Here is a 25460-nt window from a genome sequence, read left to right as displayed (position 1 = left end):
CACCGGCAACGTAACAACCCGTCAGCATACGTTCAACGAAAACGACCGGCAGGATTTGTAGAAAAGAATAAAATGCGATTCACATACAACATCCACGTCGCGTTCACGTTCCGTCACGTCACGTTGCGTCAATTATTCTTCCATAATATTCTTATGGAAGCATTCACATACACCATTAACGGCAAGTCGAAGTTTCCGTGGCTGGTGTATGTGAATGTTTTCATAAGAATTGCACGGAAGAATAATCGACGTAACGTGACGTGAACGTGACGAGGATGTTGTATGTGAATCGCACTTAATTGACGAATTTTCATAGATTTTTTTTTTAAATTTCAAACTGATTCTAGGAATTTTTTTTTAATTCTTTATTTTTTAGACTTTCAGCCTCCTGGGCTGGTTCGTCTCGGTAAAAACGGCCGAAACCATGCCGCAAAGTGCGCATACTATCCATTTTACATGCACATACGGACAAGCAATTAACAATAAAACAATAAAACAAAAACAGATTTCGTCACGAGAATTTCTACGCATTTGAGCTTTTTTTTCCCCTGGTTTGACGAGGATGTCCGCTTGCCATGGCCCCAGGCCACAGATGGGGAATCCGCGCCACTCGAAGATGCCGACTGTTCTTGTTCCCCTTATCGCGAAGGGGAAGGAACAAGGATCTTCGATTTAATCACAAGTTTTTTGTTCAAATTTTAAAGTACAGATCGGCATCTTTCAAAAAACAAAGCAGTGCAGTAGTTTGTGAAGGGTCGTCGCCAAGCACATCTCGAATGCTCCCGCTGATCCCGTGTGAGTTCCGGAGGTTCTCATACTTTGAGCAAATACAGAGGATGTGTTCGACTGAATTGCTAACCTCGCACAAGTCACAAAGGGGATGAAAGGGTCCTCTGTTGAAGTTGTGTGACATGTTGCAGTGGCCGGTTCTTAACCTGGATAAGATTCGTTGCTCTCTCATCGTTTTGACGTCTTCGAATCTGGTGATGGATCCTTTGGTTCTCCGGAGGAACAGCGTCGCTTCAACGGACCATTTTTCCGCCCAAAAATTTTTGAATGTGTTGGCGATCCATAGTCTGATGTCGTCTAGCGGTACTTTGCGCGTCAAAGGTTGTCCAAGGTGACCGATTCCAGCAAAACGGTCGGCCGCTTCATTGCCGGCTATGCCACTATGTCCAGGGACCCACATGAGGACTGTATCCGGCAGCAGATACCTCCTGATAGCTTGTATCCATGGGTGCCTAGGTATAGCCGCGCCAACGGCATCGATGACGCTAGCCGAGTCGGTAACTATCAGGATCGATTTGCTTGACGGTATAGTGGCAGCTTCAAATATTCCGGCAGCTTCGGCCGAGAAAACCTGGCAAATGTCGACGAGCTTCTTGCTGGAAATAAGAGAGTTATTATGACCGCTTACCCCGAAACCAACTCCTTGCATCCCTTTGGAACCGTCCGTGTAGCGAATTTCATAATTGTGATATTTTCTTGAGACAAGTTCGACAAAGGTTTGCTTCAGACCCACAGAGCTCTGATTCTAGGCATGCTGATTCGGAAGAGTGCATTGCAATTTCAAACTGTTGTAGGTGTCGACACTATGAATAACATTAAATAAATCATTCGTTTGACATTTGATCTGCAAGCATAGACTGCATGTGTGAATTGATAGAGACGTTGACAGAACGTGGACGTTCTTTTCCGTAACGTTCTATGTGAATCGCACATAATGATGACAGAAGGATGGTAAACAGTCATTGGATGATGCGAATCAGTTAAAAGAAACCAAAGTGAAACGAGATATGATGAAAACCGCCCTCTGTGATCCTAGACGAGATGTCTCCTGTGTTAGGTATGGGTGGAATAAAAAAAAATCACCAATGTAATATAAGATAATTACCAATACCGAACACAATTACCAATTTTTCTCATCAGAAAAAACATGTTACTTTAATATAGAGAAAACATATTTGAAATGGAAAAGATAATTTTCTTGTATAATTTTTACTTTCTGAGAGTTTATTCAACCCAATGCGAATTTTAATACCAAGAAAAAAACTTCTGGAGTTAACAACCGTGGATTGTTTCCTTCCGGCCCAAACTTATTGAAATCGTTCTACGCGCCGATTAAGGCCGGTCTAGAGTACCCGTGAACGTGAACTTGAACAGGCGGTGGAATAGGACGATCATTTCACGGTGAAATACATTGCGAACAAACAATTCAAAAAATCGTGGTGAATAGAATGATTTTGTTCACGTTCACGTTCATTTTAAAAGTTCAACAGTGAACGTGAAGTAAATAAACATCGATCTTCAATAAAGTAATTCGGATAAAATATACAGTTGTTCACGAATCAACCCAAACCAACGAAGTTTTTTAACCCGCGCAGATATCCGATTGATTGAAATTGCATCCATATCAAAATTTTCATTGAAAACTTGAGAATTGCTAAACATATCCTTCCACAGTTCGCGGTGAAATAATTTTCAGAATGCCTTGGGACATTCGAACGTGAACATGAACGTGGAAATATTTTGACGTCTATATTCACCACTGTTTTCACGTTCACGTTCACCGAAGTCGGTGAACTATGGTGAGTTCACCAACATCTCGATTTCATGGTGGAAATTCAGAATTGTTGTGAAATATTGAATCAATCCTCTTTTATCAATATGAATTGCGTTTAAACATGTTTTTTAACTAGAAAATGTTTCTTCCTATCGTTTCAAGATGTTTTCCTCGCGTTTTATATATGGACTGATGAATTATTAACAAAAAAGTGTTTGTCCGCGTTCACGTTCACGGGAACTCTAAACCTACCCTTAGATGATGAAAAATCTGGTCTGATATATCCTTATGTGTAGTATCGATGGCGAGACCCAACAAACTGTGTGTTGATGTAACCGACCGGAAGCACGCGAACGCAATTGTTACCGATGAGTACTTCTCATTGGAATATCGCGTTTAAATTTTCATCCACGAAGTAGAATTTGAATACGTAACCAGTCCAGTTCGATGAAAGTGCTGTGGACGACGAGGCGTGGGTCCTTGAAATTTCTGCGAGCTTATCGGCTTTTGTTCAGCAAGCTGTGATAATTGAATTGTTGAATATGCATATTTTATGGCGGGCTTGGATGATCTGTTGGGGCTGATGTACACAAATAGATTTCATCGGTGATAACATCTCTGTACAGGTTCTTGATGCAGCCGTAATGGAACGATAAAAGGAAATCGACACAAACTTGTGGCCAGCTCAGCTTTGAAGTATGGAATCATCCTACCAGTCAGTCCAACGCGGTGAATTATTTGGTGATATCGGTCACAATCCATCTCTAAAAGTTCTGCTTCTTTCGATCAGTTGAAACTGTTACTCGTTCATCCAGGTTTTTTTGTTGAATTGGGAGTTTCTTTTCTGTTCCATTTTACGGCAGCCAACGGGTTGTTTATTTACTTTTTTATTTTGTTGTTTAATTTAGTTGCAATATATAACATTTTTTCCACTATTTGTAGTTGTTTTTTCTTCCTCCTGCAAATAATAATAATAATCATAATAATAATAGTTACTATTATCATTACCTCAAACAGTGTTTTTTTCTCCTTCAACTTCTCACTCCTCTTTCCACCTTCCAATTCCCTCACGTGCTTGGCTTATCTTTGTCGTAATATTTACACATATTTATAATGTAATGAAATTAGATAGTTTTTTTACCCTTAACTTTTCTCAGCCGTAGGTGGATCGAGTAGTACTTGTTTTGTTTTTATGATTAATATTTTTTGCTGCAACCTTCCGAGATAGTGTGAAAGAAAATGGAATCTCCCGACGATGTTGGAACCTCCATCAGTGTTTTAACGTGATTTTTTTTATCTCAAGTCTCAGTACAATAAGTTACTAACTTTATAGAGATGACGCGTGATTAATGATGATATTGTCGTTTTGCTTTCGGTGTAACACGAAGCGGGAAAGCTGATTCGCTGATTAGGTTTTTAAATGTGTGTTCTATATCAATTTTTAAAAAGCGCACGCGATATGATGAGGGGATGTCTGCTCTCTCGCAACACCAGAATTAACGCCCAAAATTTCGAGTTCCAATTTGCCGTTTCTCAGATCCAATGCACAGTGTTTTTTTTTTTGGTTTATGTTTTGAAAAATTAAGATTATCACAGCGAAAATTCCCCTCGCCTGTCGTCGTCGTATTTTCCCAGCAAACATTGAAATCGCATAACTTGGCATATTCTAAGTCGCATATGAAGTGGGATCGAATCAAAATCATATTTAATGTCGATCAAAGGATACATTGTGTACATCTAAAATCGTATAAAATGCGAAAACCTCGATTTCATTTATCACTACGGATTAGGTCTCAATTCGGTGTAACAAGCATCAGCTTTATGATATACACGATCGTAAAATCAATCAATACGAAATCATATGCATATCAAGCTGATGCAGTTTGTGAGTCGCATGAACATATAAATTGTATCATCAAGTGTGTTACATGCTGTGGAAAATCATTCAACAGTAGATCATATTAGATCGTAATTGAATTACATCATATTAGGATGTCCGCGTGTCGTATATACATTGTCGACGTCTGGTGGTGATATGGTGATTTATGTAGGCAAATTAATCTCTATCAGATCTGCAGACCCGAAAGCAGCTTTAAACTCTTAAAATTTGAATGAAATTTTTTACATAATGTTTTTTGATTACTCAAAACACGTAGTACTGAAGCTTACTTGATAATTTTTATATAAATTTCAAAACATTTCCACTAAAACACAACAGATGGAACGACGTGTCCATGCAATCGTATTTTTTGCATTATATGTACGAGTTTTAACTGTTCTAGAATTATATTCCAGTCAGCCGTGCGAGATAGTTGTTTCTCATCATCCAGACAACACAATTTATACTTCCTCCCACTAAAAGTCAGTTGAATAATTCCTAATCTTCGTCATGTATACAAATGGCGGTTCGTGAGGTTATAAAAATAATAAATATAAAATTAATATTACACACATTTCCCGCCATTCATTTTTTTTTTGTTTGCCTGTAGTGAATCGTATATACGCATGACTATAGTCGTACTAGATGCACAGATGAGTTGCATATTTATCCAAACTAATTTGCCATGTATGTATATGGCCTTCACTTTCACATGTATATCATATACCATCCAAAATATGGGTTATATGAATCTGTATATACGCAAGTTATACGATTTAATTTTTACTGCTGCGCGCAATAAGTAATGGGGTGTGATGGTGATTCATTTTTTTAGTCTTCCTACTTATAAGAGAGTGATTAAAATGTAGCTTACTTGATTACTTTAATCATCGAACCGAATGCTAGGTTCGGTTTTTTTGTTTGTTTGTTTGTTTTAAGTCTTAGTTAGGAAATTTGATCGGTATAGAAAAATATATCTGGGTAAAATCTGTTTTTATCATCTTCTTTCTTTGCTTCACTTGCATATACGACTTCCCTTCCCACCCTCCATCCCGTGTAATATTCTGGAATGTATATGTTTTAATTTTGTTCTGCTCTTCTAGGTTATGTATTATCAAAAATAAATGTGATTTCACAGTTTCTGCGTTAGTTTTTCTCTATTCATTCTGTTATTTTGCGTTCATCTTCAGCATTAAAATAAACGCGCATCAATGCGGTGATTTGCATGCGATCAAACCACTATTGAGCAAGTGACGATTATTGAAATGTGATGTGTGTGTGTGACTGTTTTCGAATTGGACGGTTTTCATGTATTTGTGTGTTTTCTTGTCAATTCCGAAATAGAGATTTAGTTGTCTGATATGATTTTATCTGGCCCCAAACAATACTGATCGTTTTCGGCTTAATACCCCTCGTTTGACTCGATACTCCCCACGCACGGGTTCACTCCACATCGATGGACCACATCAGTCTGCTCTTATCCAGCGAAGTGAAATCGGCCATTCCCTCTCCGGCCGCCAGGACATACTCATCGTCTTCCTCTCCGTCATGCTCCAGCATCCTACTGCTGCTGCTGTCATCGATACTATCGTAGAAGTCGTAGCAACCTCCTTCCGAGCTGGTTTCCGTAGTCGCCGTCGAGGTCACCACCGAAATGGTGGCAGTCGTGGCCGTAGCCGTCGTCGTACGCTCCTCCTCCTCGTCGTCGTCGGCAGCCGTATTCGAGCTGGTCGAGAGCGAACTGTGTCGAATTCGGGTCACCATGAAGTCACTCGCTTTCTCCTCCATGTTGTACTGATTGCGGTAGAAGATCAAGCAACTCTGCTTGTCGCCGCCACTGTTCTCCGAAGAAGTCACCGTAATGAGACTGTTCTTCGAATCCTTCCGCTTGTGTTCGCAGTAATTCCCCTCATTGTTACCACCACTACTCAGCTGTTCCCAGGTCTTCAGGATATTGGGATTTACCTTCCCCACCAGTCTGCACTTTCGCTCTTCCTCCGCTTCGAGCCTCACCGGGGAAGATCTTGCCGGTGAATGGAACGCCATAGTTTTCTTGGGCTTGGGGACGATCAGCGATTCCTTCTCACCCTCGGCATCCAACAGCTCGATCGAATTATCAGCGATCAGCTTCTCCTCCATCTCCCGATTCTTCTCGTTGCCAACGCTTGAAGCGACACTACAGAAAACACTGTTCTCATCCTCGTTCATCAACAGGATCGGATGTTTGTAGGCCAGCGCCAGCTGCTGCTGCTGACGATCATCGTGCTGATCCCGGGCTGGGGTCACCTTAGAGCCGAACATGGCCGGTGCCTGCTGGCTACGACTTTTAGCCGCCAGATACTCTCCTATCAGATCACGCGAGGCAACAGTTTGACCGACCGAGGAATGCGACTCAATGGTTGTCACGGTGGTGACCGATGACTGTGAGGACGGGGCGGATGAAGAAGACGACGGCGAGGACAAAGGCGTGGACGTGCTACTACTTGGATAAGCTGCCGGAGAGGAAGTCGTGATGATGAGTGCCGAGGAACGTGCTGCTGCTGCTGTGGTGGAACCCCTACCTGCGATGGTCGGTATGGCGCTGGCGTTTCTGCGCCGGCGTTGCTCTGCGGATGATGCTACTGTTGCTGTCGCTATGTTTTGGGTGATGATCTCTAACGGTGGCATCACGGTAGGTTTTGCCAGGCGGAACGTGTTAGCTCTCCGGGCCTGTTTTGAGACGGAAAGGGAGAAATCAGAGATATGCCGAAGAGAGAAGAGAGAAAAAAACAGAAACTGTAGTCAGGGAATGTTTTGCTTCGCTTGGATGGATTTGCGTTTACTTGGCGGTATATTAGAGACAGAGAAGTGGGTGCTGGTAGAGAACAAAACTGGCAACGAAACGTGGGTTAAGGTAGTGCAACAGAAATGCTTCAAAGGCAACACTCTTCTATGTACGTATATCCGAGCCGAAAACTGAAAAGGCAGATCAAGTGCGTCTGTGAGCACGCCCCATCACCAGCACGGGTTCGTCAGCTTGTAAAGGGGGGACCGTAGCAGGCATGCATGAACTTAGATTAAAACGTTTCGCAAAAAACGATCACAGTGGCTGTCGAGGGTTTGGTTGACATTTTGCTACGATTAGGGTACAAATGATCGATTGACTCTTGTTTTGATAGTCATTGACGCGTTGACCAGGATTGGACCCAAGAAGGATGATTCAACAAGACAGTCGTTTCTGCTCCCGCTTTTAGGACTTACGACAACTTTCATCACGCATTTTTGATCGCAAACAGTAGAAAACATTACGGACGGTGTGTATCGGTGTATTTTTGTGTCAAAACTCTGTCGCTAGATCGAAAGCAATGGAACACATCTCTTTTAGCCTTTCACATTCGAGGGATTTTTGCGAATTGTTTTAATCACACAACTATACAGTGGTGAAGTTCCAAGGGTGGAGGCAGGCGGGCGGTATTTTGTACAATTGCATTGCGTGCGATGCAAATTATAGTGGTGGTGAAGGCCGGTTGTTAGTTGGGATTAAAAAGTTACGGGCTCTATCAGGTGTTTAATGAGAGCTATGGTTACAAAAGCAGGTAACATGCAATGTGCTATATCTATTCGTTGTCGGTATGGGCATTTTTACAGCTTCTGATTAGAAATATAAGTTATACTTTAGTTCGTTAAATCGCTTATTAAGATGTTGATTAAAGTATGTACAGAACATGGATTTTCATACTCCTCAGTATTAGGTTTAAAATCTGGAATCACTGTTCTTCTTGCAGCAGCGGTCGTAGTAGGCGTATCTGAAATATTTTGACAGTATATTGTTTGGAAAACCTGTATTTTCGGACGGTTAAAATTCCACGTTGATCCGTCTTGTTTTGAAAAAGTTGTGCAAGATGAAAGCCGAAGAAACAAAAAAAAAATTTTGGACATCCACATTAAAAATCCTGCTTGCTCAGATACTAAATTATGAGTCCTCAAAACGTATTCATAACATTGAATATTTGACCATGGATCGATTGTTCAGGCGACTATAGATAACCGCCAAAAATATTCAGGAATTTGGCGATAAAAAATTCATTTATTTTAAAATGTCTCATATCCATAAGTTGAATTCAACATATTTGCTTTGCCAGTAAAGAGTTGTAAGATCAATTTATACATTGTGATAGATGATGTTCTTCGTTACAAGTTAATTTAGTGACGTTTACGTTACGTTTGGTATGATGCCTACGACTACCAAAACATGTGAACTAAAGAACTGTCAAACGATCATTGTATTTTACATTTCCCTTTGATGTTATAGCAGCTCGCAAGTGTATGTACATCTCAAACTGCCAATTTGTTTGATTTGATGAACACTTCAGGCATTCACTTTAGATTTTGTCATGCATGTCCAACGAATATTGTTGAATGAATTGACGTTATCGCATCAAAGTGAGCGGAAGATAACCATTTGCTGGAAGTCTTGAATAACCGAGCCATAGCGTTCGTATTCGTACCCGCTTTTGTAGTTCGTGTTAGGAAATCACATTCCGGAGTGCAAAAAAACATGCGGTACTGGATCAAACTTCAACTTCTACTTCTAATACTATAGAGGCTTTAAACTTGAAAATTCATTCGGATCTAGTATCTGAAATGACGATTTTCTCAGGTTTCTTAGTTTAGGAGTTTAGGAAAACATATTCCGGTCTGCATAAAGGCAAGCGAGTACAAATGTACTCACAGCTTGCATATATTTACAAGTCGATTCTCCAGACAACTTGGCAGGGTTGCCAACTAAAATCTTAAAAAATCAGGAAGAATGAAAATAAAAATCAGGAGAAATCAGGATAATTAATATTGGATTGTCCGAAAAGTTCGTGTTCATTTTTTGAAAGCAACATTTTTGGTTTTAATTTCAATTTTATATTCACAGTTTTAATCCACACTCGTTCGCATCTTTCACGCAGCATATAAATTTTATCATCTCAGAACATATTTGCTTTTTCATCGAAAGTTGTTCAAGGTTTTTACGATTTCCCCAGGCACCATAGTTTTAAAGTTCGTGTTAGGGAAAACCATTTCGATGGGGACAAAAACACCTCCAAATTGCATGTATTTGCAATTCCGATTTCCTCAGACTGCTAGGATTCGAAGTCTGTGTTAGGGAAACCGTATTTCGCTGTTCTCTGGTTGCTCCTTTTGGGCACAATTTTAGGAGCACGGATCGGGGCAATCAAAACGTGACATTGACATTTTGAATTATTCAATTGATGCAAACAACTTTCCGATCTATTAATACATGTTCGAGTTATAAGCACTCTAACGCTTTCAGTTTTTCACCCCCCCCCCATATATTCCTGTTAGACTGTTCATGTACTCCTCCCTTGAGTACATTTATTTTACGATTTTTAAAAAGCTCAAACTTCTATGTCTTTGCTACGATAACTAGTAAATAAAGCCCAATTGAGCTGAAAATTTGCATAGGGTATTTTTTGCGGGAATTAACATTTTGCAAAATACGAGATGAACATTTTCATTGGATTTCTAATCTGCACCCAAAAGATTTCTTTTAAATTTATATACATATTTTGGGTACTGCCGAAATGACAGTTAAAAAAATTAATTAATAATTGAAACCATTCCCTAGGAATGCCCAAAATTTCAATCGGTTTTTTTTTCACAAAATACTATCCAAATATATCACATGTATTTTTTTTTTTATTAAAAAGCGAGAAACCGGAGAACGCGCACCATTGGAACTACTCAGAGTGTGTTCAAATATGACTTCACCGCCTTGACTTTGAAAGTATTCATGACGCTGGGCTGGTGATGAGGGCACTGAGCTATGTATAACATATTGCAATTAATTAGAAGCATAGTGAACAAGCGAGAAGTGAACAACTCAAAAATAAAATAAACCACACGCTCACAATAACTAAAGCAAACTAAATATAAGCGGAAACGCAACAACTAAAAACCAAAAAAGATAATAGACATACAGATAGAGGAAAATAGAAGAAAAAAACCATCCAAGTGAGAATAGTGAATAGAGTGTGAGAGAGGGCGAGAGTGAAACAAAAACAAAAAACGTAAAAGTATAACATGACTTACGAAACAAGAAGAAACCGTAGAACCATAAAAATCCTGCAAACGTTCGGTGGATTTTGCTTTCTTTGCTTATTTTGCTTATTGGTATTGGTAGTACAGTTTCGACATAGCCAGGACATGTGTAGTATGGGTGTGTGTGTGTGTATATGCGCTATAAACAACGTTTTCTTGTTTGTTATGTGTTTGTTGCTTTTTTTTTGTTTGGGGTAAAAATCCTTCGAATGCAGGCTTTTTTTTATCTGAGAGACATTTTTTTTGACATTCTTTTTTTTTTGGTATTGCTCTGATAAGCTGGAGTTGCGGAGTAGTAGTAGTAGTGGTAGTCACTTGATTGGTTGTTTGAGTGGTAGTAACGACAACAATGACGGTGGCGGCGGCGGCGGCGACAGGAGCAACAGCAGCAGCAACGACACAACAACAACACAACTGACCGCAAAACTCTCTCGAGCTCGTTAAGGGGGCGCGGAGATGGTCCACCGATGTTATGTGATGTGGTTTTGGGGGGCGTGTGCATCGTTCACCTCAGTTTGGATTCGCCGATTTTTCGTTTCGTATGAGTCGAATTCAATTTTAATTGATTTTTTTTTGTTAGCAAATTAGGTTTACTCGCGTTTGAAATAATGATAAATTGTTAGTAGGAGTATTATAGTAAAACTGGGGACAGAAAAGTAGCAAGAAACAGGAGATATTTTGATTTGATATTTGTTTTCTCTCCGAGGCGGGGCACCGCTTCGAACAGGCTTTTAGAACAAATACGCGGCACGGGAAATAGGTAACGCATGGAGAACGTGCATAAGGCCATTGATATTCGTTTCACTTTGAGTGCACTTTCTTTTCTGCAAGTATTGTCCTTCGAAACCAATGAAATCACACTTTTAATGATAGTTTTTTTACTTAGGATAATACCCTGCGATATTCATTTATTTATGTTTCATTTCTCTTTCAGAAATTACCTTGTTACGATTAGTCGAAATACAAAAAAAGTGGTAGTAATAACATCGAACATTAGGTTACCGACGATCAAAAACTAATGTACTTCACGGGCGTAAAAAAATTTAAAAAAAGGAAGTTCAATCATATTCACCGAACTCGAACAAATTTGGAAATCACATAGTCTGGTTTTGGGGGTTTGTTAAGGAACAAAAAAAATAATTAGGGGACAAAACTGCTCACATTTTAGAACGGGAAAACAATAAAAAAAAAACTTAGATCTTCAGCCAATTCCAGAAAGTGGAACGAATGTTTCGTACCTTGCCATTGTCGCTGCTGCTGTTCGAATTGGCAGCGGGCGAACCGTCGGACGATGCCGCCGGGGAGGAACCGTTGTTGTTGTTGTTCTGTTCGGCGGACGATCCCCGCCCTCCCACGGAGGCACTGCTGACGCGTCGGATCGCGTTGCCACTTTGCTTCCGATCGCGCAGCTGACCCGTGGTGAAGCTCGAGCTGAGATCTTTCTTCGAGCTGGACTTGCTGAGATTGGTGGTCGAGACGGAAGCCGTCTGGAACCGGGACAGCGAGTCGAAATTTTTTACCCGCGTTGTCAGAGAATCACGCTTCGCTTTTGGCTGTGGTGAGATGTTTACCACGCTTTGTTTGGCCACCGGTGACCCACCACCGGAGGAGCCCTTGGAAACAGGGATTGAGGAACTGCGACTCTTGTCCAGGGAAGAATCCCGACGCCAGCTCTGAGCTGAGTCGGGTCGATTTAGGCTAGTGTCCTTCTTGTCTCGACTCGCACTGGTGATCGAGCTCGGCCCGGTGGACTTCATGTACAAACTGCCCGTGCTCTTGTTCAGGGATTTATTCGATAACGACCCGGATGGTGAGGGGGAGCTCTTATCTTGTCTGGAGTAGTGCTGAGATCCCGTGAAATTTCTCCCTGTCGGGGGCTTCGGGGCCACGTAGCCCTTCGTTCCCGGCAGGGGGATTTTACTGGGTCTTCGTCGGGGCGTTTCCGGGCATTGCATCTTGTTGTGACTGCCCGAATCTCGCTCCGCTTGATCCTGAGCCGATTCAGTGCTGCTGCTGTGTTGAAGCACTTCATCCATTGCCAGGGGAACCATCGCCTTCATGCTGGGGGTGGAAACCTGCGTTTGCTGCAGCCTAAGGGCCAAATCCCGCTGCTGTTGAGGATGGTGCTGCTGCTGCTGCTGGTAGTGGTGGTGGTGATGGACCGGCGATAGCTGGCTCAGTTCCGAGGTTGAAACCGACCGGTGCTGATGCGATACGATACCACCCGCCGAGGTGGTTACCACCGTGGCGCCGGCGGCAACGGTCGGACTCGTCTTCGCGCTGTTTGCGCCATGCTCGGGACTGAAACCGGACTTACCACCGCCACTCTGTTTGGACTCGAGTACCCGCAGCTGAGCCTTGGTGCCCTCCAGTTCGATGTTTTTCTCTTCGAGCTGGAATCGGATGCAAAAGATTAATTTAGGGGATGAAATAGTAAATCATTCGCCGAGGGAACTTACCCGGAATTTGAGATCGTCAATGTCCTCCTTTGATTTGTCCAGTTTCTTACTCAGGAAAATCCGAGATCGGGTTGCGTGATCAAGTCGTTGTTGCAGGACCTGGAATGATCGAAAAAAACACCAGATGTTAGATATGCACAGAAGAACAACAAAGCAACACATAGTTTTATTGATTTCAACCTTTTTTTCTCATATGGATCACAAGTTCTCGTTAATCATGGCGTCGCGGGCAGCAAAAAATTGAAAAAATTAAGAAGGGTGCTTACGGTGACCCTATACACGACGGTATTGTTAACGTAGAACTACGAAATTATTGCCGGCGGGAATAGTACTCAACATTAATTTGTAATGTTGATTGCTCGACATTGAAATACTAAACTTTGGATATCCATGCAGTTTCTTAGTATATTTTAGCAAAATTACATCTCCAATGCTCTCAAATACAACGCCCTCAAAAGCACGCCGAATGTCAACAGAGAATACGAACCGAATCGGTTGTGTTGTTGGAATAAATTTTTCACATTCTGTTTTCCACCAAAGAACACTGCTCTGAAAAATATCTTCTTTACATCCGGCTTGAGATGCGCTGCGCTTTTGACCTGGAAACAATGCTTTAATCCACGAAGATTTGATTGCCGTTCGGATACAAACAATCTCCAACTAACGATATGGAAACTGGCACGATACATTAATTCTAATTATTATTTCTAAGCTCTTCATATTTTTCTGCCTTGCTTCTGGCCGTCAGTGTGAGCTGTGTACTATGCTTGCTTCGAGCATATTCTGAGCCGCAAAATTTTGCATGTCTTTTCAACAAAATAGCATAATAGAAACTGAGGTGGACCAGGACGAGCAAAATATTTATCCATGCCAAACCGATATAATAGTTCTCAGATTTTCGTGGAAAAGGGGAAGTATTGTTCTTTATCGCGAAAAATTGAACTCATATTTTTTATTTTTTCCTTAGGGTAACCATTTTTAATTTAGGGTGGTCCGGAAGATCACCTATTTCCTTTTTTTCTCCAAAAATGGCTTTTTCAAAAATTGATAACTTTTGAACTACTGGACCGATTGACCGATATCAAGTTGAAGTCAAGCTTTTTGAAAAAAATGAATTCCAGTCACATGTGAACAGAGTTGCCAACCAATTTTTTGAAAAAGCTCGGAAAATTTGGAAAAAAAAACTGGAAAAAACAGGAGAATCGGTAATTTTGTTTATATCTATATATATAAAAATGGATTTCTGTCTGTCTGTCTGTCTGTCTGATTCTTATGGACTCGGAAACTACTAAACCATTTCGACATCTACATAAACATTTTCCAGACTGACATAACTTTCCTGATCGAACTGAATATCAATAAAAGGGGGGTAAATTAGTGAGAAAACACCATATATCTGTGTGCTTATACTAAATGGAAAGATATAGATATAGAAAGACGATAAACGTCATACAAGATACCAATATGAGTGAAGCAGAGTGGAATAATTGTCAAGAGAGAAAGTCCACTGTGTTTCTGTGCCCAACAAAATTACAAAATTGTGTGTGAAATCTTGTCTAAATTTGTGTTAAGGTATATCCATCTGTATGCGTAGTTGTTATTGCAGGAAGTCCCACGATTGAATTTACAATTGAACGATTTGTTATCTACTTAACGTGAGAGTATATTCACTAAATCCTGTAAAATAAGCGTATCAATTCACTGTACTGCACGGCAAATTTGAATTGATTTCGCCCCGCTTTGTGTGTCATGTGCTGGTTACAATGCACGAAGATATGGACATAGGAAACAGAGGTGATGAGAATTGTTTCTCGCATTTGAACGTTAGGCGGGTGACAAGTAGAAAAGATGGGTCGGTCATAGTAGCTCTAAAGGATGATGCGTCAATCAAGCATCTTGAAGAGACAGTTGACAAACAACTGGAAGGCCGATTTGAGGTAAAAGTGCGCGAGAACATGAAACCAACCATTAAAATAATAGGAATGAGCGACGAATACGACGAAAGCGAACTAAAGGGTAAACTGATTAACCAAAACGAAGTTTTTGCAACATTGAAACATTTCAAATTGCGCAAAACTTACTGCAATCTGAAGTGGAGATACGACAACTACAGCGCAATAGTCGAGTTGGACCCCGAGACGTTTTTCAATGTGATACAACTTGGGAAACTGAACTGCGGGTGGAATCGATGCCGAGTGGTTGATGGGTTGCAGGTCATAAGGTGTTACAAATGCTGCGGGTTCAAACATAAAATAGTCGACTGTAAAGTAGAGAAAGTTATCTGCCCTATTTGCAGTGATAACCATTCGATTAAAGAATGCAAATCCCGCATAGAAAAATGTGCAAACTGTGCGAAACTGCGAGTTGAGCGTAAGCTGAATATTAAAACTGACCACTCTGCCTGGAGCAGTGAATGCCCGGTTTATAAAATTCAGCGAGAACGGCGAAACAAAATGGTGGACTATTCAACATAGCAACCAAGATCCTCTTCATTCAACCAACTTCCTGAGTCAACTAACTCACCGGGATGCATACCATCAAGAACGAAGGAGGTCTTCAATCCTCTCATCGCAGTCGAGCCATTTCCGCCAACGCCCAGCAGCCATCCCGGTCCTGCGATTGAGTCTGGATTGGGGGTTCTCCAAGCCTCTCACTCAGGCAAGTACAGCTGTGATTCGAGCAATTCCATCTCGGTAACATATGTTATTCCTAGTCTACTACCCACGTATGCATCACAAACCAGTCAACCGGGACGCATACCTGCAAGCTCTATGGATGCCTCTGACTCCCTCGTCACAGTCGAGCCATTGATGTCAGCGACACCCAGTCGTCCCGGTCCTGTGCTCGAGTGCGGGGCAGCTGGCATCCAACCCATAATTGCAGGCAAGTACACCTTCATTCCGAACAATGCGCTGCCTGAAATGCGAAACACTTCTAGCTCATTGCCATCTTCGGGCCACCAGCGTCCGACAAACGCATCGACACAGCGGAACGATCCTGTAGCTCATCATCCTGTGCTTCCGGTTACTGACTGTGGTGATTGCGATAGTTTCTCGCCAAAGCAACACTTTTTCTCCATTTACTACCAAAATGTCAGAGGCCTTCGCACTAAAACTTCACGCTTACAGCTAGGATTGTCGAGCAGTCATTATGATGTTGTCATTCTTACTGAAACATGGCTCCGGTCCGATATATGCGACGCTGAATTATCATCCGATTATTCACTTTTTCGTTGTGACCGTAGTGAAGCAACCAGTAGCCTCACAAGAGGTGGCGGAGTGCTTGTCGCAGTGAAAGCCACACTGCACTGTACCGAGGTTTCGATACCTCATTGTAGTACGCTTGAGCAAATGGTAGTCTGTGTGAAACTATCCAACCGATATTTGTACCTCCTCGGCATTTACTTTCGACCAAACTCTGAGACGGCGTTGTATTCCAACCACACTTTCGCTGTTCAGTCCTTGACGGACCGATCTTCGGCTAACGATATCGTTTTATTGCTCGGCGATTATAATCTTCCTCATCTGCAATGGGGTTTTGATGAGGATGTCAACGGATACTTGCCTGTGAATGCTTCTAGCGATCCAGAACTCGTGCTCACTGAATCCATCTCATCCTATGGCCTCGTACAAATCAGCTCTATTCCAAACATCAATGGCAGACTACTTGATTTGGTTTTTACAAACGCTCCAGATAATTTTGAAGGCCAGCCGCCGATATCAGCATTTCTACCCGTTGATCCGCACCACCCACCATTCGAACTACAAATGGACATGCAGAGCTGTGTGCATATTTCAGCCACGACTGATTCCTTTGACCTGGATTTTAGACGATGTGACTTCAACTCTTTAAATAGCGTATTTTCATTGGTCGAATGGGAGGAACTTCTTCAAGATCGTACAGTTCATTCCGCCACCCATATGTTTTATGATACCCTGTTTGAGATCATACATTCGAAAGTACCCCGACGCCACCGTTCTATTAATAGGAACACCAGGAAGCCTTGGTGGACTGCAGAGTTGCGAAGGCTGCGAAACAAACTGCGTAAAGCACGCAAACGATTCTTCATCAATAAATCAAACAAAAACCGTGAATCTCTTCGCATCGTGGAAACATGCTATAAGGATCTTGTAGAGAACAGCTACAGGGCCTACCAGCAGAGACTTCAATCTGATATGAAACGGAACCCTACGGCGTTCTGGAAATTCGTTAGAGAACAAAGAGCGAGTAATCGAGTACCACAAGTTGTCGAATACGGTAACACAACAGCAAACCTACCTGATGAAGTTGCTGATCTTTTTCGACGATTCTTCCAAAGCGTGTTCATGACTGAGCTGCCTCAACCAGGATCTGGATGTTTTCGCAACCTACCGTCGCATCATATCCACCTACCATTCTTCAATTTTACCCACGAGGAAGTTTTAAGATCATTGCAAAAACTAGACGCGACGAAAGGAGCCGGAGTGGACGACTTAGCACCTATCCTGTTGAAGAACTGCGCTTCATCATTGGCCTTTCCTCTGACAATACTCTTTAACAAGTCGCTCGAGGAAAGAACATTCCCTAGCCTATGGAAAACTGCGAAGATGATTCCTATCTACAAATCAGGCAGCTTGCGGCGCGTTGAAAATTACCGTGGAATATCCATCCTATGTTGCCTAGGGAAGCTACTCGAATCACTGATCCACACAGTACTACTGTCTGCAGCGAAATCGATGATATCTGAGTTCCATCATGGATTTGTACCTCATCGTTCCACAACGTCCAATTTATTATGCTACACCAACGTGTTCTTTCATGAAGTTGAACACAGAAATCAAGTGGACTCTGTTTATATTGATTTCTCGAAGGCTTTCGATACTGTTCCGCATATTCTTACGGTGAGAAAACTGAAGCACATGGGTTTTCCTGATTGGATATCCGATTGGTTGATGTCTTACCTGACCGGTAGGAAAGCTTTTGTTGAGGTGAACTCAGCACGATCCACAACATTCGATATAGCGTCCGGAGTCCCCCAAGGAAGTGTACTAGGGCCATTGATATTTGTAATCTTCATAAATGACTTGTGCCTACGAATATCTTCTGGAAAACTATTGTTTGCCGACGACCTTAAAATTTTCCGAGTCATCAAATCAGCTGCGGACTGCTGCAGCTTGCAGGCCGATATCGATTCTCTAGCGCAGTGGTGCAAAGACAACGGCATGCGTGTGAACACAAGTAAGTGCAAGGTGATCACCTTTAGTCGTTGCTACGAGCCGATAGACTACCGATACAACATCGACACTCTTTTCTTGGATCGTGTACATTCTATCCGTGACTTGGGTGTTATCATGGACTCAAAGCTATGTTTCCACGATCACATCTCAGCAATCACCTCCAAAGCAATCTCTATCCTGGGATTTATACGTCGGAATGCGTCACAGTTCACCGACGTATATGCACTAAAAGCTTTGTACTGTAGTTTAGTGAGGAGCAACTTAGAGTACGCTGCACCGGTCTGGGCCCCATACCACGTTTCCGAGATTGTACGTATCGAGCGTGTACAGAAATGTTTCATTCGATTTGCATTGCGACATCTCTCGTGGAATGATCCCGTCCATCTTCCCCATTATTCGGAACGTTGTCGTCTAATTGACTTGGAATTGCTCACGGCAAGGCGACTGAAGATGCAACGACTGATTGTATTCGACATCCTCAGTGAAAACATCGAGTGTGCAGATCTTCTTCTGCATATTCCAATAAACGTTCCTCAACGTCAGCTGCGTTTCTCCACATTAATTGCTGTTCCCGGACATAGAACATGCTATGGCTACAATAATCCATTCAGTTCCTGCCTTCGAGCCTTCAACAATGTCTGCCAAATTTTTGATTTTAACATGACCAAAGATTATTTTAAAGCTAGGATTAAGAATATATCATAAGTATAACCAGTCTGTACGATACTAAAATAAAAATACGAAAATAAAAATTCTCACAAATGAAAGAAAAGAATGGAATTTTGGGGAGTAAAAAATTTCAAAAATAACGAAAAAATATAAAAAAGGCTGGATAAAAATGGGAAAATTTAAAAAAATTGTAGATTTGTTTGCCTTTGATCGTTTCGCTGGCATGCTCAAAAAAAAAAACTGTCAATATCCAGGAAAAACTAGAAGTTTGGCAAATGAATGAAAACTTATTACATTACAACTTACATTACAAAATAATAACTCAAAAACGAAAAAAAAACACCTCTTTGATTTTTGGATATGTTATGTAAAAAAACCACAGCTTTCAAGAAAAAATATTTAAAAAATTAAGCGCTCTCTATCTTTGACTGAGTAAACTATAAAAAAAACGTATACAATCAATAATTACAAAGACAAGCACTCATAATTTTTCGCGAGTGTAATATTTTTTGAATCAGATTTGCTCATTGGCTTCAATTTGATATGTCGATATGTCGATCATCAAGTAGTAGTTGTCAAGTAATTGAAAAGTTATGATTTTTTTTAAAAGTCAGTTTTGGAAAAAATGGTTAAAAAAATGATTTTTTGAACCATAACTCAAAAACGAAAAAAACGCTTCTCTCTATTTCATAAAAATGTGTCCTTTTTTCTGATCTGTTACTATCACTGAAAGACGAAATCCTACATCAAAAAATAGGTAATGATTTCTTAGGTTCTACACATACCAAATGGTTTAAAATAAAGTAACACCCTGTTGCATAATCGAAATTTCACTAAGAATATTAGTCTTGTAACTTGTAGATTCCTGTTGCATAACGAATTTAGATATAAATCTACAAGTCTAGTATTACAAGTTGTTTACACTAATATTATTAGTGTTACATATTACAAGTGAATGTTGCATAAACAAAATACAACAGCAAATTATTAGTTTCAACTTGTACTTTTTCCTATAACTTCGAGTTGATCTGTAATTTCAATTACAAGTTCGTTCTTTTAATGATCGATTTTTTGATTGAATTTTTCGATTTTGTCGATTTTTCGGTTATTTGTCATTTTCCGGAAAACGGAAGAGCGGAGAAAAATAATTCTTGAAGATTGGGGTTTCTGTAACACATATAATCAACATTACACTAATGGCTGTCGATAAATAAATAATTTTTACAGGTTGATAATTAATGGGTTAATTCCACAAAATATCTCAGAAGTGCTTAGTTTTGGGAGGGGCGCTCAATTGTGACGCCAAAACATCGATCCTGTCCCTTTAGCGGTTGACGTTACGTATTGGTCGGCATAATATTCTGAAGATATGCGGACCAACGATTCCACCGGCCCATAAAGCGCACCAAGCGTCGTACAGAACACGACGTCTCTAGCGATGCGTCTTATCGAGTAAGGAGTATATCGAAAAGTAGTCATTCAAACATCAAAATAAAACTGAAAACGTTCAGAAATTGTTTAAGTGACTTTTATTAATGAATATTAAGTTTACATAGCAATGAAATGAAAAAATCAAGCTTATTGTTGATTTCTAAAAAATGATCGAACCTTAGATTTAACTCCACTCAATTCTGCACAGTAGTCTTTATGCACATTCTAGACGCTGCAGACTTCTTGAACTTTGACATGTTTCTAGACACTGTACCTTCCTTCTTGAACTTGGCCTTGACAATTGCCCAATAACGTTCAATTGGCCGCAGCTGGGGACAGTTAGGTGGGTTGAGGTCTTTTTCGACGAACATGATGTTTAATAACGTGTTAAATGTTTAAGACTACTTTTCGATACACTTCTTAGAGCAAAAGTGATGTGATTCACTCATTATAATTCCTAATATACTTTCAGTGAGGAAAAATCGGTAGGGGTTGTGTATTTTTTCTGATGATCCGTATTTCAGTGAAAATCAAACAAATCTGTAGATTCATCAAAACTCTGAAGCCCGCAACATTGTTGAAATGGTTTGCACTTTTCTTCGACATATCTTGAAGAAAGGTTGACTAAAAGTGATTAATGAATTATAACATGACATTTTTATTATTCAAGAAGATGAAAAAATGTGACTTCGGCTAACAAACATTCAAGTCACAGAAATGTGACTCCGGTCGTCAAAGTGTTGACCGTAGAATTGACATCTACCACTTGTTTCGAATTGACCACGCTTCTGGAAGGGATTATGTTACGAACACTCACACAATTAAAACATGTGGCAGAAAAAGTTAAGAGTTTTTTTTGTTTTACGAACAGACAGCGCCAGATTATATTTTGAGTGATTTCTTGGTAATTTATACCAGTTTAAATGGTTGAGAATTTTTATTTTTATCGTCTTTTATGGCATTCAAGGCGAAACGCAATGATATATTGAGCATTTGGCCTAAAAAGAATTACATAAACGGATGATCCGCCATATGTTGGTGGAGGAGAAAAAGGTGGAAATCTTCCAACTGATTTTTTTTTACTTTTCTCGAGCGAAGCGACTAATTGGAGGAGCTAGCTAATTCGACGAGAGTCATATAGATACAGATGAGTTAATCAAATGATGACCCGCATTCAACGCATTCATTTTTTTTCATATGCTTCCCTCTCTGCAGCTGGAGAGAAAATGATGCTGTTTCGCAAAAAAAAGAAGAAACAGATTCACTGAAATCGTGAATTATGTGCTTTTATCTTTACATCATCTGTCCGCCGGTGGATGTGGACTATTTGTTACTTTGTGCAGCTTTGAGATCGTTAGTGAGCTGAACTGATGTTGATAGAGCAGACAAGCAGGCAGGCAGGCAGGCAGGGCACACACTTGTTGGTTGGCCAATCCGATTACGAGCATTAGCGATGAGAAAATCGCCGATATGCAGTACTCTGTGGGAAAATATTGGGAAACTTCAACTGCCCCGCGTGACTCGGTTTCGAGTGCTGTTGCAGCTTATCGTGTTCTTTTTTATCGAATAAACTATCGAAGCGAATCATTCGCTAAACTAGGGCTGTGTAGGGCAAGTATCTCCCTTTGTATTTAGTTCGTAGATTACATCTGGTTGAGCAGCTGGCTCTACAGATGCGCAACTCCATTTCCTCTCTCCATTTATTGCGTTGTCTGGAACATGAAAAACTCAGTCTGCTTATGAATGTGTGGGTAGTCTAACTAAAACGTATTTTTGCGCCAGATGACATCTCTTGTTTATGAGGAATTTCGCAGCAACTCGTCCCAGAATTAATTGGAATTGGATGTGACGATACTAGTTATTGATCATATTCAAACAATTTTTTTTCAATTTTTCCCAAATATAGTTTTTAGCGATTGTCTTTATGCCTTGGTCATGGTAATTGTTCAACTTTCTTTATGTCATGTGGATGACTTTAGAAATTTTCGTTTCTTTTTCGTCTATAGAAACACTAATTTTTATTTTCATTTTATTGATTACAGATAATCAATTAAAAATCCAAATGTTTTTTTTTTAAGTCCGAAATTGAAACATAAGAAAATAAAAAAAATTAAGATGTTAGTAAAATCATTAAACCTAAGATCACAAATTCTAAAAAATCAAAGAAAATATGATAATAAGAAAAATTTAAAAAAAACACAATATAATTCAAAATTTAAAAAAATCGAAATATCGAAAAAAGTCAGAAAGCCAGAAAATACAAAATAAAATACATTCAGAAAAATTAAAAATCTGAAAATTGTTGATTCCAGAAAATCGCGCAATGGAAAAATCCGTCAATCAGAAAATTAGTTATTTGACTTTGTCTAGTTGGAATCAAATGAACTTATAAAAAATGTGGAAAACGAAAACGATTAAAAGCTGAAAACGGTTGATAACTTTTTGATAAAATGAAACTATATTATCTATGTTTGTTTGTATATTGTTTATAGATCCAAAAAGGACTGAAAACAGATTATATAACGGGTGTTAAATAAAAAATGAGAATTTTTTCAATCACATATAAAAAAAATTTTTTTTTCATCGATTTCAGTATTTTTTATTAATAACATAATGTATTTTCTTCAAAAAAATGTCAGTGAATGTTTGAGTAAGGGCCGTGGTCTGCTGTTCGACGCAACTTTGTCGCGATGCTCTCACAAGAACGTTGTACGGTTCTACGAAACGCATTTCCAGCTAGGAAAAAAGTTCACGGTGGCACATTTTAAGGAAGAAAATGTACCAGTCAGTACGGTATATCGTATCCTGAGTTCCCTGAACGTAGAGCGGAAAGTCGGAAGTGGTCGTCCGGTGACGATAATGACGAAGCAGAGGAAGACATCGTTAAAGAAGCTGTTTGACAACAAGGACGCAACCAGCCTGCGTGACGCCGGTCGGAAATATGGCTGCTCCCACGTATTGATCCATCAGACCCTCAAGATGGAAGGAATCGTCTGCAGGAAGAAGACGAGGTCGCCGGAGTACTCGGAGGTGCAGATTGAGAGGGTTAAATCACAGTGTCGGTGGATGACCAAAAAATACCGCGGGACGTCTTTCATTCTGGACGACGAAAGCTATTTTCCGCTATCCAAAACGCATATTCCAGGAAATGATAATTACTACTCCAGCGACAAGTCATCCACAACGCCTGAAGTGAAATACAAGTTCAGGCACAAGTTTGAAAAAAAAAGGTTATGTTGTACATCGCCATTTCCGACCGAGGCATTTCAAAGACTTGGTTTAAGCCGAGCGGTCTGGTAATCAACCAACAAATCTATCAAGAAGAGTGCCTCGATAAAATCCTGCTGCCGTTCCTGAACGAGCATCACGCGGATGGGAAGTACGTCTGCTGGCCGGACAAGGCGTCTTCCCATTACGCCAAGAAGACGCTGGCGTATCTTGAGGAGAAAAAGATACCGTTCGTGCCGAAAGATCGTAACCCAACAAACTAGCCCCAGTGCCGCCCAATAGAGAATTTCTTTAGCTCACTCAGTGCCATAGTGTATAAAAACAATTGGAGGACAAGGACAAGAATCCGGAATTGTATCCGGAAAATGGACGTAAGTGCCGACAACGTTCTTGTGAGAGCATCGCGACAAAGTTGCGTCGAACAGCAGACCACGGCCCTTACTCATACATTCACTGATATTTTTTTGAAGAAAATACATTATGTTATTAATAAAAAATACTGAAATCGATGAAAAAAATAAGAAAAAAATTTATATGTGATTGAAAAAATTCTCATTTTTTATTTAACACCCGTTAGTTTCATTTTCTTCCATGTTTTCAGAATGTTTTCACACATCGTTGCTGTTTGTGTGTGTTTGATTGGTACGCATCGGTGTTGTATTTTGTTTATTTGAAATATAGATTGTTGATGGTGTTGAAACAAATATTCAATCGCCTGTGTAATCGCTGGGAAAAGACCGTTTCGTTAGCTGTTGATTCGTTTTGATCGCGCATCTTGCATTTGAACTTTGAAGCCTCTATAATTTACAAAGAAGAAAACCACTCGCGATGCATACTTAGTGAATAGGTGCATTGACAACAAAGAAACAAATTTCAACTTATGACTAGCTTGTGTATTGTTCTCGAGAGGGAGAAAAAGAATAATAAATTAACCATCTACAGTCACTTCTTCAAAACACGTTAACCATCGGATTTTTTCAGGGCCACCACAATATTCTATTAAAGAAATAATCATCAAATGTCGATGCATTCTAATGTCTCCGTAAATAATCAAACGAAGAAGTCTTTCGTCTATATTGGAAGGCTGGTGAAACCGTATGTATATATGGCTTCTGATAGTAATTTTGCAAACGGTAAACATGTAAGTGTGGATATAATGAACTTCCAATTTGACCAAATTAACAGGCCTAGAACTGTGTATTAGGATCACCCTATCGTCATCCACTCCCACTGATTTTGCGATAACCTTTCTCCCTTTTCGTGCTGCACAGAACGACCAAATGCCTTTCGCGGCCATTATGTAACCAGTATTTTCAAACATTGTCCAGATGTGGCCAGAGGACCGCGGAGGCCGTCGTGTGGACACATTGACTTTTTTTCAGCGATAATAGTACACAATCGCTTGGCTTGTTTGCTGCAAAAGGGAGTGGGAGGGTAATGTGGAAAGCAGCAGCACTGTCGCGAGGGTGAGAGGAAACCAAAAAACAAAACAATGCAATAAAAATACAATGTTTTCACCCGCCGCACCGCGAGGTAGTGAGCGAAATTTATGGGGTAACCGTGAGAGGTGGTGGTATACATTCGGGCCACGTGTTTCCCATTCCGGATCGTTCTAGTAGAGGTTTTATAGACCAGATATGTTTCGTCAAATGATGATGACCCGATTGATTAATCTTGAAGGAGTAGGATGAGCCACAATGACACAAACCATATCAACACGCGACTTAGGGTAAGAGAAGGGAACCTATTGAAGCAATCGAATTGCAAAAAAAAAAAACGATTGCCACATTGTTGTCTCACACTTTCAGCTCTTTGCTGCGAGGCTTGATGGGCTAATTTACGGCGATCATTGGCTACATAATTTTCTTCTGACATCTACACTTAAGTTACTTATTAAATCCATTAACGGAGGTTATGCAACCACC

General features: G+C 40.3%; 1 protein-coding gene across 4 annotated transcripts in view; it reads right to left on the bottom strand.

The window, feature by feature from the left end:
• Positions 1-3462: 3462 nt before the first annotated feature.
• LOC129768078 (serine-rich adhesin for platelets) overlaps positions 3463-25460 on the bottom strand; it is a 214438-nt gene continuing 192440 nt past the window's right edge. For all 4 annotated transcript variants that reach the window (XM_055769530.1, XM_055769613.1, XM_055769691.1 and 1 more), the window contains 3 exons: positions 12992-13090; positions 11771-12925; positions 3463-7151 (listed from right to left, as the gene is read on the bottom strand). In XM_055769530.1, coding sequence (XP_055625505.1) covers positions 5886-7151; positions 11771-12925; positions 12992-13090 — 2520 coding nt within the window. In that variant the 3' untranslated portion in view covers positions 3463-5885. The remainder of the gene's footprint in view (positions 7152-11770; positions 12926-12991; positions 13091-25460) is intronic.

This window comes from Toxorhynchites rutilus, chromosome 1 (genome assembly GCF_029784135.1).
Source record: "Toxorhynchites rutilus septentrionalis strain SRP chromosome 1, ASM2978413v1, whole genome shotgun sequence".
In the NCBI taxonomy this organism is placed as follows: Eukaryota; Metazoa; Arthropoda; class Insecta; order Diptera; family Culicidae; genus Toxorhynchites; species Toxorhynchites rutilus.
Note: the sequence above shows the minus strand (reverse complement) of the source record. Positions and strands in the feature narration are given on the sequence as shown.